Consider the following 13374-nt stretch of genomic DNA (forward strand, 5'->3'; position numbering starts at 1 on the left):
GACGTGTCTGAGACACCGCAACGCCAATGCCAAAGAGCCTCTACACCCACATGAGCTGCCACAACGGCCATGGCAGCGAGTAGCAACAGACCTGTTCAACTGGAAAGGAAAACCCCACCTTGTAGTAGTTGACTACTATAGTCGCTACCCAGAAGTATCAGAACTGAGGGATGAAAGATCAATAACAGTGATCAACAAAATGAAGTCCTTTTTCAGTAGACACGGTATTCCTGAAGAGGTTGTGTCAGACAACGGTCCCCAATACTCCTCAGAAGACTTCAAAGTCTTTGCAAACAACTATGGATTCATACACACAACTACTAGCCCTAGATACCCCCAGTCAGGTGGACTACATGAGAAGACAGTACAAACTGTGAAGCGACTACTCGAAAAGGCAAGAGAGTGCAACGAGGATCCCTACCTAGCCCTACTCCACTACAGGAACACACCAATCAATGGAGTCACACCAGCCCAAGCCCTTATGAGTAGAACCTTGAGATCTACAGTTCCAACAGCAGCAAAGAAACTACAACCATCTGCGCTGGACCATAAGGAGTTTATTGACAACAGAATAACTCAACAACACAGACAGAAGGCATACTATGACCTCAATGCACAACCACAGCTTCCACCACTGCAAGAGAATGAGGAAGTCAGAATGAAGAAAACACCCGAAGCACCTTGGGAACCAGCTACAGTTGTAACTAAGCACCACACGCCAAGGTCTTATGTAGTAAAGGCTGATAATGGTACCCTCTACAGAAGGAACCGGCGACACTTAATGAAAATTAAGAGTCCAAACATTCCGGAGGAACCAGTAGAAGTCGACATTGAGGATACAACACCCACATCCGATCCTGTACCTGAACAGAAACCAGAACCTGCCAAGATCGACACACAAGACCTAAAACCAAACATTAGGATGAGCAGTTTTGGGCGGTTAATTAAACCCAACCCAAAATATGCTACATAGACTGATTAATAACCTAGAACCCATGGATTTGATCAAAGACTGTTTTATCATTATATATTGGTATAGTTTAGTCGTTGTTCCGGTTTATTACTTGAATGTTTATTTAGGAAAAGGGAGATGTAATATATGACGTAATGTTATATGATCCCAATGTTATCATTACATAATCATAGACACTACTTATTGTACTTGAGTAGTTATAACAGTGGCTTGAAATAAACATCTTGATTCTACACGTTTATATTGAAAGTTTCGAAGTACAATTACTTTTTTTCTATTACAGGCTTTTAGTCCCTAATTTAAAAACAAAGTTCGTATGTTTTGTGAAATTATGGTCATGCACTTGGATGTGGATATAATTCTTTTTCAGGTTATCGTAAAATACTTTAATTTAATTAACTCAAGTAAGCTTCAGCCGTATGTAGGTATTTGTTGAATAAGAACATACAAGTGGAAATTGGCAAAATGAATTACTAGCAAAAAATAATGATTTTGTAATTTTTATTTACAAAGCACAATCGCTTACGTTAAAACAACAATGGTTATACAGCAAAAACCCGCGTATAAGAACCTAGGATTTTTCAAGTTAGCCTAAACAGGTTCTTATATAAATGGTATTTCGTGTTAAATTAGGCTAACTGGGTTCTTAGTTAGGTTCTTAACTTTTGTTCAAGAAATAAAATAAAGTTTCATTTTAAGTTGGATTTTTTTATTCAATGAGGACATGTTCTTTACAGTAACCATGTACAGTTATAGTGTTTATAGCATTATTGTGTACAGACTGTGTTATAAATATATTTTTTGAAAAGATTGATTCTATTTATGTTCTTTTTTAAATTTAAGAACCTGTTTTAGGATTTTAGCCTAAATGGTTCTTATGTGAAGGGTGCTTAAAAATGAAATTTTAGCCTAACAGGTTCTTAAATTTTAGGTTTTTACTGTATAAAGAATGAAAATATGACATATAATCTGCAAACTTTAACTTTTAAATTGTTTTAAATTTATTAACACACAGCGGTCTTAAATCGTAGACTGGCTTGTTTAATCTTGGGGATAAATTCCTTAAGAGGATGAGTAGGAATATATCAAATTTTCGATTCCTTTATAACCTCTGGACTGGTGAAGTTCCATATACTGATAGTCCATATCTAATATGGCTTGAAATAATAAATCTACTTCTAGCACTAAGGAAAATTTCCTTGATATGTGTTGTAAACCTGCAATTAAAACTGCTGAATAATCTTCACGAGTTTATTGAAGAACCATACACGTTTTGAACTCTCAAAAAAAAAAAAAAAGAAAAAAAAGAAAAAAAAGAAAAAAAACCCTCAAATTTTGCATGGGACTCTAAATCTTTTTGTTATTTTACGGAATATCAGGTAATATAGAGAATATTACATTGGCACTTGGAGATACGAAATCTATCTTCGAGTGTTGAAAAGATCTCTCACTAGTTAGCGCAGCGATATTTATCCATAAAACCAACTATTATCCATAAAATCAACTTCATAGTCTAAGCTTTTTATTATTATAAAGAGTTTTTATTCATAAACTAACAGTTTAAATACACATGGTAACAATATCTTCACATGTGAAAATAACATGTTAGTTTCGGTTTTATGATCTTTTTTCTACAGAGCTTGATTTTGTGCTATTTGTCTTCCAATTGTACAAACTCATGTCATTCCGGAGTTATTATCTCAAAAACAAGCTATGAACACCCCATTTTTCTTTGCATATCTGAAATCAGCATTAAATTTTAAGTTAGGAAAGTTTAAAATTTCAATATTCTCTTTATTGTTTACCAAAATAGTCACATACACATACACATTGCACACACATACATACATGCAAACATACAAACACACTCATGCACACATGCACACATGCACACATGCACACATGCACACATGCACACATGCACACATGCACACATGCACACATGCACACATGCACACATGCACACATGCACACATGCACACATGCACACATGCACACATGCACACATGCACACATGCACACATGCACACATGCACACATGCACACATGCACACATGCACACATGCACACATGCACACATGCACACATGCACACATGCACACATGCACACATGCACACATGCACACATGCACACATGCACACATGCACACATGCACACATGCACACATGCACACATGCACACATGCACACATGCACACATGCACACATGCACACATGCACACATGCACACATGCACACATGCACACATGCACACATGCACACATGCACACATGCACACATGCACACATGCACACATGCACACATGCACACATGCACACATGCACACATGCACACATGCACACATGCACACATGCACACATGCACACATGCACACATGCACACATGCACACATGCACACATGCACACATGCACACATGCACACATGCACACATGCACACATGCACACATGCACACATGCACACGTGCACACGTGCACACGTGCAAAAATTAACACTCTAATTTCATTAAAAACATTTACATTGCATCAAATTCAATAAAAGTCATTTTTTTAAACTCAAGTAAAAATTCTAATATAAAATAATAAAAGTCAATTAGATTAATCATATGCCCTCTTGAGAAGCCAGGTCTTCAAATCTTTTTTGAAAGTAGAGATATATGTACTGGACCTGATTTTAACTGGCAAGGAATTCCACAATTCAGGAGCAGCAAAAGAGAAAGCTCTTTTTCCATGAAGATTGAGATTGTAAGATTGTTTACATAACAGGTTTAATGATGAAGATCTCAAAGAACGAATAGGGACATAGGATTTTATAAGGTCAAAAAGATAAGAAGGAGCACTGTTGTTTAAAGCTTTATATGTCAATAAAAGAATTTTGAATTCAATAAGTTGTTCCAATGGCAACCAGTGTAAATTAAAAAGAACGGGAGTAATGTGCTCATGCTTACGAGAGAAACTAACAAGTCTCGCTGCAGCATTTTGCACATGCTGTAGTTTATTTAGAGAAGTCTTCGGGAGACCACAAAGTAAAGAGTTACAAAAACCAAGTCTAGAAGAAATTAATGCATGCACAAGGGTTTCACATGCACTCAGACTAAGAAATTTACGGATTTTCCAGATATTATGGAGGTGAAAAAAGCAAGATCTACAGATAGCCGTAATATGAGCCTCAAGAGAGAGTCTTGGGAGAGGATGGGCGAATATCAAAACCAGAAATGTTAAATAAGTGAATTGATGGACATGGACGATGAGTTGAAGAGAGTACCAGTATCTCAGTTTTATCACCATTCAACTTTAATTTATTCATAACCATCCATGTGTCAATATCCTTGACACATGCCTCAAGTTGGAGTTTGGCAGCCTCTAATTCGTATGTTGATGATGTGGAAAATGAAATGTAGAGCTGTGTATCATCAGCATACAGATGATAGCTGATATCATAGCGTGAAATTGTCTCAAAGATAGGTGAAACATACAATAAAAATAAAATAGGTCCCAAAACCGATCCTTGAGGAACACCACAGTTGAAAGAGTGAGGAGTTGACGTGCCCCCTTGAACACTCACATAACATTGCCTCTCACTTAGATAGGATTGAAACCATTTAAGAGCTGATCCCCTAATCCCACACAACATGTCATTGTGCACCTTCAAAAGAGCTGTTTCGACACTGTGATGTTTTTTATATGCTGATTGAAGTGTCACATGGAGGTTGCTTCTCTCAAGATGTTCAATTAGCTGACAGGCAACTACTTTCTCAATAGCCTTAGACAGAAATTTTAAATTTGAGATTGGTCTGAAGCTGGAATACTCTTCTGGAGACAAAGTTGGCTTTTTCAGAAGAGGTTTGATTATAGCTTGCTTTAACTGAGATGGCATTGATGCAGTGAACAAAGAAAGATTGATTATCTTGGCAATGGAAGGAATCAATTGATCAATACATTTCTTCAAGATTTTGCCAGGAAGACGATCAAGCTCACAAGATTTCGCCACCAAGGGGGAAATAAGCTTAGAAATATTCTCAGGAGAAATGCCATTAAAAGATGTAAGATAACTATCCAATGTTTCATGATGAACATCAAAGTCACAAGTATTATCATCAAACTCAGTTTGAATTTTCTTGATCTTATTAACGAAGAATTCGGCAAAAGAAATTGCAAGATGCTCTGGAGATGATGCTGATGGGAAAAGTTTATCTGCCTTTTGAATCATTTTTTTAAAAGTAGAATAAAGTACCCTTTGAATAGATTGTTGTTCACTGATCATTTTTGAGAAATACATATTCTTGGACGCCTTGATTAGTTTGCTGACAACACCACACTGGTGAACATATATCTCTCTGTCAATAGTTAGACGCGAGCGCCGCGATACTCTTTCTAGCTTTCGCCGCTTTGCTTTCTCAGCTCTGATTTCTGAAGAGTACCAGGGTGCATCTATACGTTCTTTAGATGGAGCATGAGTATCAAGAATAGAAGTAAGTACAGAATCATATTGCTGAACTATGCCCATAACATCATCAGATGGAGATGAGTTGGGAATATCCTCCAAAAATGTATCCTCTTGAATAGCCTTAAAGTTACGACATCTAGTGATAACCCTCTGAAAAGGAGCCTTCTTTACCATTAAGTCTCCAAAGACAGCGGAATGGTCAGAGATAACAGGATCAGAGAGAGTGATATTGTTGATTGGGTAATCATCAGTTCTAGTGATCACGAGATCTAGTATATGCTTATCCTGATAAGTTGATTGACTGACATGCTGTGTGAGGTTGAATAATTCTAAGAGAGCAAGAAACTTAACAGCAACAGAATTAGAAGGATCCTCCACATGGAAATTAAAATCTCCAACCAAAAGAAAAGAGCTAGACACTGTTGAAAATTGTTCCAGAAAAAGAGAGAACTCCTCAAAAAACATATTATTGGAAAGTTTATTTCGATTTGAAGGAGGAGGTTTATATTAGGAGAGGATTGAACTAACATCCCCATGGCTTCAAAAGATTTGTACTTATTAAATGAAATTTTACTAAGTTTTAAAGATTTATTGTACGAAAAACCAACTCCACCACCTCAACTTTTCCTAATATAACCTTTAGGGGATAGTTCATTTATTATTTGTTGATCATTAGATTTTAACCAAGTTTCAGTTAAACAAAGAATGTCAATATCATTTTCAACTGCAAAAGTATTAATTATTGTTGCTTTATTGCATACTGATCTTGCATTCAAGATACATAGCTTCGCAGATTGACTAACCTGTGGTGTGAGAGGCAGACGAAGAGGTATAGTAAGGTTGTTTGTGTTGATACCACGATACTTCATACTACGGGAGTACGATGAAAATCGAGGAGTGATGACCAAAGGAACAGTTCGAGGTTTCAATGGAATATTTCGACGACCACCTCGGTTACGACGAGTATTTAAGATTCCTAGATTCTTAAGAGTAAGAAAAACATCCGGAGAGACATGATATTTAGATTTAAGACAAAAACGTTGGGATCTTGAATAATTAAACCTGTTTGATGGACCCGAATTTAAATATGGCGCCAAAGATCGTTGTCGGGCAATACACCGAAAATCATGTACAAAAGGACCAGGATTTCGTTGAACATCCATGTGAATTGCCAGATCTACCCAGAAAAGACGATATGGTAATGATAGGCAGTAAACCATGTAAACCATGCTTTGATGACTTGCAAACTGGCGAAGAGATATTGTAGTTCGACTGGATTCTTTCACGCCTCAGCTGACAACAGAACTTATACAGTTGCAATGACCAAAACCATGTTCAAAATCGGTAGCCAAAGCAAATCTTGACTTGAAAACATTTGGAAGGTGTTAAGGCAGCTTAAAATTGTGGAATTCACGTTTACAGTAGGTAAAAAGTAACAAAAACCAAATACAATTCTACTTCATCATTGGTCATTGGTCGGTGGGAGTCACGTGAGAGAGCGCACGAACCCGGGAGATCAATTTGTGTGTGATCCTTGGGAGATCTACTGTGTTTGCTATTGATGCGTCGATTTATACCTCTTAAAGCCTTAAAGAAGTAGACTTTGAAGAATGGAACCTAAAGGAACACGCGAAGACGAAGAGGAAAACCTCCTAGCTGATGATGAAGAAAATTCTGATTCACGAAAGCAAGATAATCCGAGCGACTCGCTCACTGCCACCTTGGCGAGCCTAAACCAAACAATGGCCGCCATGGCGGGAAATATTTCCTCAATGGGAAATACTCTTAAGCGGATGCAGGCCGACTCGGCTGCATCGTCAAAAGCAAAAAAGCGAAAAGAAGCTGTTACTCAAGATGCTGAGCTAAGTGATAGAAATCTTAGTGAGGAGGAATCCGACTCGGATGACTCAGTCAAGTTGCTTCAAGCATCTCGTACACAACAACGGACTGCAAAGGCAAGTCAAGAAAACAGCCAGAAAAACCAAATCGAGGACCCCTCGACTAGTTTTTGGGCACAATTTCACAAGATTATGACACAGAAGAAAAAACTACAGACGCTGTGTCGGATAAACTGGCGGAATTTGTCAATAAGCGTTTCTAGACCAAACTTGGCGACACAAAACTAAAGACAAGCTTGACAAATACGCCCGCCCGTCAAACTGTGACAAGCTTATCGTCCCTACAGTTAACCCTGAAATATGGGATAAACTCGACCACTTGGCCAGAAGAAGGGACCTCCGCGTTGCCAGTACCCAAAAAACACTCACGAAAGTGGGAGCTATCTTGACTGCCTCAGTCAGTAAGATAATGACAGCCGTTGCTGATCCCACCACGCTGAAGTTGGAGGAGTTGCTGACCTTAAACACTGATGCCATAGCACTCCTAGGCCATGATAATCTCAGTCTGTCTCAACATAGAAGGGACTTAATCAGACCCTGTTTAAACAAAAATTATAGCACCCTGTGTGCTCCCCACATCCCAATTACTGGGATGCTGTTTGGTGACGAACTGCAATCTCAACTGAGCAGCATCAAGGCCTCAAACCAAATAAGTAACCTGGCGGCTGGAGGCGGCTCAAACCGCCACCAAGATAAATCTGGCAATAACAATAGAGGCAAGAGGCCTTTTTTAGGCCAGAGGGGGAGAAGGAATCCCCACTTCAACAGCCAGAAGAAGCAGTGGGGAAAAAAAAAAAAAAAAAAAAAAAAAAAAAAAAAAAAAAGACACCCTCTCAATGATTAACCTGACAACACAGGTAAATGAAAATAATTTTATGTCGCTTATGCCTGCTCTAAAAGATTATTTCACTGCAAAAGCAGACTGTTTTAAGGCTGGCAGGCTGGTATCCTACCTAGAAAATTGGAAGGAAATAACTTCAGACTCTGAAATATTGTCAATGGTCAGAGGCCAGCATATTGAATTTAATTCAATGCCCACCCAGGGAAAAACCCCGGGACAGTCTGTGAAAAATTCAGAGGTCAAAATCATAGACCTTGAAATATGTAAACTCATAAAAAAGGGTGTTATATTACCCACGGGGAATGAGAAGGGACAATATCTGTCACCTATATTCACCAGGCCGAAAAAAGATGGCTCTCACAGGTTAATCCTAAACCTGAAGCGGCTCAACATGCATGTTGAGTACAAGCATTTTAAAATGGACACCCTCAAATCAGCCATAAGTATGATGAGACCGAATTGTTATATGGCTTCGGTGGACTTAAAAGATGCATACTACTCAGTTAGTATAGCAGAAAGTGACCAAAAATACCTAAAGTTCATATGGTCAGGGAATCTTTATAAGTTTACATGTTTCCCAAATGGTCTTGCATTTTGTCCAAGAAAGTTTACAAAATTACTGAAGCCGGTTTATGCCACCTTAAGACAGTCTGGTCATTTGTCATCATCTTACATAGATGATTCGTACCTCCAAGGTGAGGACTTTGAGGACTGTATTCGAAATGTTCTTGCCACAATAAAATTGTTTGACTCATTAGGGTTTATAATTCACCCGGAAAAGTCAACACTTGTGCCCTCACAGAGAATCACTTACCTGGGTTTCGTCCTTGATTCTTTAGAAATGAAAGTTTACCTCACTCAGGAAAAATCAAACAAACTCAAGGATGCATGCAAAAATATACTAGCTAGCAGCAATCCTTCTATAAGAGAAGTGTCCTCACTCCTAGGACGTATGACTGCTAGTTTCCCAGGAGTCATGTGGGGACCCTTGCACTTTAGAAGCATTGATATGGAAAAAACTGATGCTTTGAAGCATGCAAAAGGAAAATTTGATATTTCCATGACATTGTCGGAAGCTGCCTTAGCAGATATAAGGTGGTGGCGAGACTCTGTGAGTAGTGCATACAATATTGTTCAGCATGGAGAGCCAGATATTGTTATTCATACTGATGCATCCATGCTAGGATGGGGGGCAGTCATGGGCACTCTATCAGCTAAGGGCGGATGGGGTCCATCCGAAGCCTCCTATCATATAAACGGACTAGAAATGCTAGCAGTATTCTTTGCCCTGAAAGCATTTCAGGACCATATTATGGGCAAACATGTTAGAGTTATGATCGATAACATGACAGCTGTAACAACATTAGCCCACATGGGCACTAGTCATTCAAAGGCATGTAATAACTTAGCCCGCTGTATTTGGGACTGGTGTGTTGAGAACAATGTGTGGCTGTCTACTGCTCACATCCCAGGAAAGATGAATGTAATGGCTGACTGGCACTCTAGAAATGTCAATAATGGGACTGAATGGGCATTAGACCCAAAGATATTCAAGGATGCATTAAATAAATTGAATGTGAAGCCCACCATTGATCTTTTTGCTTCGCGTTTAAATTACAAACTAAAACCGTTTGTAGCTTACCAACCTGATCCGGAAGCATTTGCAATAGATGCTTTTAGCTTATCATGGCAGTCCTATTTATTTTATGCTTTCCCTCCTTTCAGCCTTATGGCAACTGTTCTTCAGAAAATTCAGGAAGAGAAGGCAACAGGTCTAATATTGATTCCCAAGTGGCCAACTCAACCTTGGTGGCCAACTGTTATGAGAATGCTAATTCAAGACCCACTGGAACTTCCCAGGAAAATAGGGATGCTCTTCCAACCCAGTCAACCAACTATAACCCACCCACTACAGGGAAAACTGGTGTTGCTCCTATGTCATGTATCAGGGAACATTTCAAAGGTCAAGGACTATCAGAAAAAGCTACCTCATTGGTCATGTCATCATGGCGAAATGGCACTAAAAAGCAGTACAGTCCATACATTGATCGATGGAAAGAGTACTGTCATAAAAGGAAAACTGATCCATTTTCAGCATCTGTAGAGGATGGGGTAAATTTCCTTGCAGAGTTATATGACTCAGGCATGGGATATAGTGCAGTTAACACTGCAAGGAGCGCCTTGTCTACCTGCATACAGACAACTGGGCACAATAGTTTTGGGAGCCACCCATTAGTCTGCAGACTACTGAAAGGGGTATTTGAATGCAGGCCATCTCTTCCTAAATATTCTAGAACCTGGGATGTAAAACATGTTATGGACTATTTGAGGACTTTACATCCCCCTGAAACTCTCACATTGAAAGACTTGACCCACAAGTTAGTTATGTTAATGGCACTACTATCAGGGCAGAGACGCCAAACGTTACATTCATTGACAGTGTCTGACATGCACTTAACCTCTGACAAGTGCATATTTGTACTTAAAACATTGCTAAAAACATCCAGACCTGGAAGGCATCTCTCCACAGTTGAGTTCCTTGCCTACCAACCAGACAATCGCCTGTGCGTAGTTACCTACATGTTTGAATATCTCAAGAGAACAAGTGGTTTAAGACAGCCAAACAAGGATCAGCTGCTAATAACTTATCAAAAGCCACACCAGCCTGCCTCAGCTGATACAATCAGCCGCTGGATAAAGTATGTGTTAGGCAAGGCTGGAGTTAATACAAGTGTGTTTAGTGCTCATAGCACTAGGGCTGCAGCTACTTCAGGTGCTAAGGCAGGACACATATCTCTTGAGACTATTATGAAAAGTGCAGGATGGTCCATTGAAAACACTTTTCAAAAGTTCTACAATATGCCTGTTGTTAATACTGAAAACTTTGGCAATGAATTACTTAAAGTTTGTGATTCACACAAATAAATATTTGTCTGTTATACAGTTATTATTGTGGTTGCATGGTGTTGAGCTCATAATCATGCAGCTTTAAAGTCTCACGTGACTCCCACCGACCAATGACCAATGATGAAGTAGAATTCAAAAATTAAACGAGACTTACCTGTAAGGTGAAGTTTGATTGGAATTCTACGAGTCATTGGTCGGGAGTGTGGGAGTTACGTGCCCACCCATATAGTTTTCTATGCTTTTATACCCACCCTTGATCTATTTGCATGATTACTCGCAGTTGAATATTGATCTCCCGGGTTCGTGCGCTCTCTCACGTAACTCCCACACTCCCGACCAATGACTCGTAGAATTCCAATCAAACTTCACCTTACAGGTAAGTCTCGTTTAATTTTTGAATTTCGGAGCACTTTGAACAAGCAGGCAGCCATGACGGCGCATATATAATAATATACCCACATACCCACATACCCACATACCCACATACCCACATACCCACATACCCACATACCCACATACCCACATACCCACATACCCACATACCCACATACCCACATACCCACATACCCACATACCCACATACCCACATACCCACATACCCACATACCCACATACCCACATACCCACATACCCACATACCCACATACCCACATACCCACATACCCACATACCCACATACCCACATACCCACATACCCACATACCCACATACCCACATACCCACATACCCACATACCCACATACCCACATACCCACATACCCACATACCCACATACCCACATACCCACATACCCACATACCCACATACCCACATACCCACATACCCACATACCCACATACCCACATACCCACATACCCACATACACACTACACACATACCCACATGCTCACATACCCACATACCCACATACCCACATACCCACATACACACTACACACATACACACTTGCTCACATACTGTAGCTGCATACCGCGACAGTCTTGACGTCATGACCGGCGGACGGCGTGATTTGAAGCCAACGTCGTTCGACGGTGAGAGACATGGTTCTTTATTTCTCATCTGTAGTTTTTCTTGATAACTTTTCAATCGAGACATTGAATGACTTGCTTATCTTCATATCTATACACACTCTATGGTGATTTTTATAATCCCCCACGCACTAACAACAACACAATTGTAGTTTAGGGACTAGTTTCGTCCGTTTATTAGGACCTTTTCAACCTAACTGAATCTAACTGAATGAAACTAGTCCCTAAACTACAATTGTGTTGTTGTTAGTGCGTGGGGGATTATAAAAATCACCATAGAGTGTGTATAGATATGAACATCTGTAGTTTAGAAAGAAGTTTAGCTCTAATAAAGAACAATGTAAAACGTAAAACGCTTGAATTCAATTCAGTCGAACGACGACTTTTAAAAGGAATTTTAGGGAATTTAAACGAAATCTAAGTGATGTAACGACCAAGAATTCACCGACCACATGGATTATGCGAACGAAATCAACAGGCTCATTGAGCAAGGCGACATTCTGCAAGCCTCGTTATAAGAAGCTATCGAAGGAATAAAGACCAGAAAAAGAACTCAGACTACGAAAGGGAAAGAATTTCGGTTGGATCAGCTAAGGAACAAGTACAGATTAAGAGCGAGAGCATGGAAGAGAAGTGTAAACAGAACACGATCAATTGTGTCACACGAGACCGAAGTGGAACTCCTGAAGAACGAAGGACGAAATTTGCAGGTAAACATGGACGAATTAACGAAAATAAAGGAAGAATTAGAGAGTATCATAGAATCTGAAGAAGAAAGGATCGATTTACTTAAGGATTATGATGATATTTCGAAAGAAAATGTCGAAATGTTAAAGTACCTGCACGAAAAAATGATCGGAATGAATGGAATGCAAGCCCGCGAAAATGAAGATAGAGACCAGTCAGCCCAGGCGTTAAAATCGGAAAGAGAAGAATACACCGATCCCGCTTGTCAATCTCCGTAATAAAAGTAGCCAATCAGAAGTCAAACTTTGAAAACGCTATTTCGGGATTTAGACGACGCCATTTTGTCGGACAAGTTACAGGGCTGTCAACCTCCGAGAAACATAAGGTTGTGCTTGGTTGTAGAATTTTGCCTGAAAAAAATATGCACATTATATTCAAAATGCACTATCATTAATAACAGCACTTCTTTCGAAATTTTATGTCATACTGATTGGACAATCTGGCTAATGCCTGTGAGTTGAGGAGACTTGAAAATGAAATTGAAAGACAGAAGCTGCAGGGAGAAGAAGAGCAGAAACTAAGACATAGCCTAGAA

General features: G+C 39.4%; 2 protein-coding genes across 2 annotated transcripts; one reads left to right on the forward strand and one right to left on the reverse strand.

The window, feature by feature from the left end:
- Window positions 1–4140: 4140 nt before the first annotated feature.
- On the reverse strand, window positions 4141–5883 carry LOC148910546 (uncharacterized). The gene has a single exon (XM_089031412.1). The coding sequence runs from the start codon at window positions 5881–5883 to the stop codon at window positions 4141–4143; it is 1743 nt and encodes a 580-aa protein (XP_088887538.1).
- A 2259-nt stretch (window positions 5884–8142) lies between these two features.
- LOC148910547 (uncharacterized) lies at window positions 8143–11096 on the forward strand. The gene is made up of 2 exons (XM_089031315.1): window positions 8143–8173; window positions 9883–11096. The coding sequence occupies exons 1-2, from the start codon at window positions 8153–8155 to the stop codon at window positions 11080–11082; spliced, it is 1221 nt and encodes a 406-aa protein (XP_088887441.1). The 5' UTR covers window positions 8143–8152; the 3' UTR covers window positions 11083–11096.
- The last annotated feature ends 2278 nt before the right edge of the window (window positions 11097–13374 follow it).

This window comes from Actinia tenebrosa, unplaced genomic scaffold (genome assembly GCF_029948245.1).
Source record: "Actinia tenebrosa isolate PJP-AT-01 unplaced genomic scaffold, QUT_ActTen_1.0 PGA_scaffold16__25_contigs__length_10494907, whole genome shotgun sequence".
Taxonomy (NCBI): domain Eukaryota; kingdom Metazoa; phylum Cnidaria; class Anthozoa; order Actiniaria; family Actiniidae; genus Actinia; species Actinia tenebrosa.

Excerpts from the sequence above, each read along its gene's own strand:
- LOC148910546 (XM_089031412.1), bottom strand. The coding sequence starts at position 5,883 with ATGTTTTTTGAGGAGTTCTCTCTTTTTCTGGAACAATTTTCAACAGTG.
- LOC148910547 (XM_089031315.1), top strand. The coding sequence starts at position 8,153 with ATGATTAACCTGACAACACAG. Across the intron at positions 8,174-9,882 it reads TGATTAACCTGACAACACAG|CCTTATGGCAACTGTTCTTC; the intron begins GTAAATGAAAAT and ends CCCTCCTTTCAG.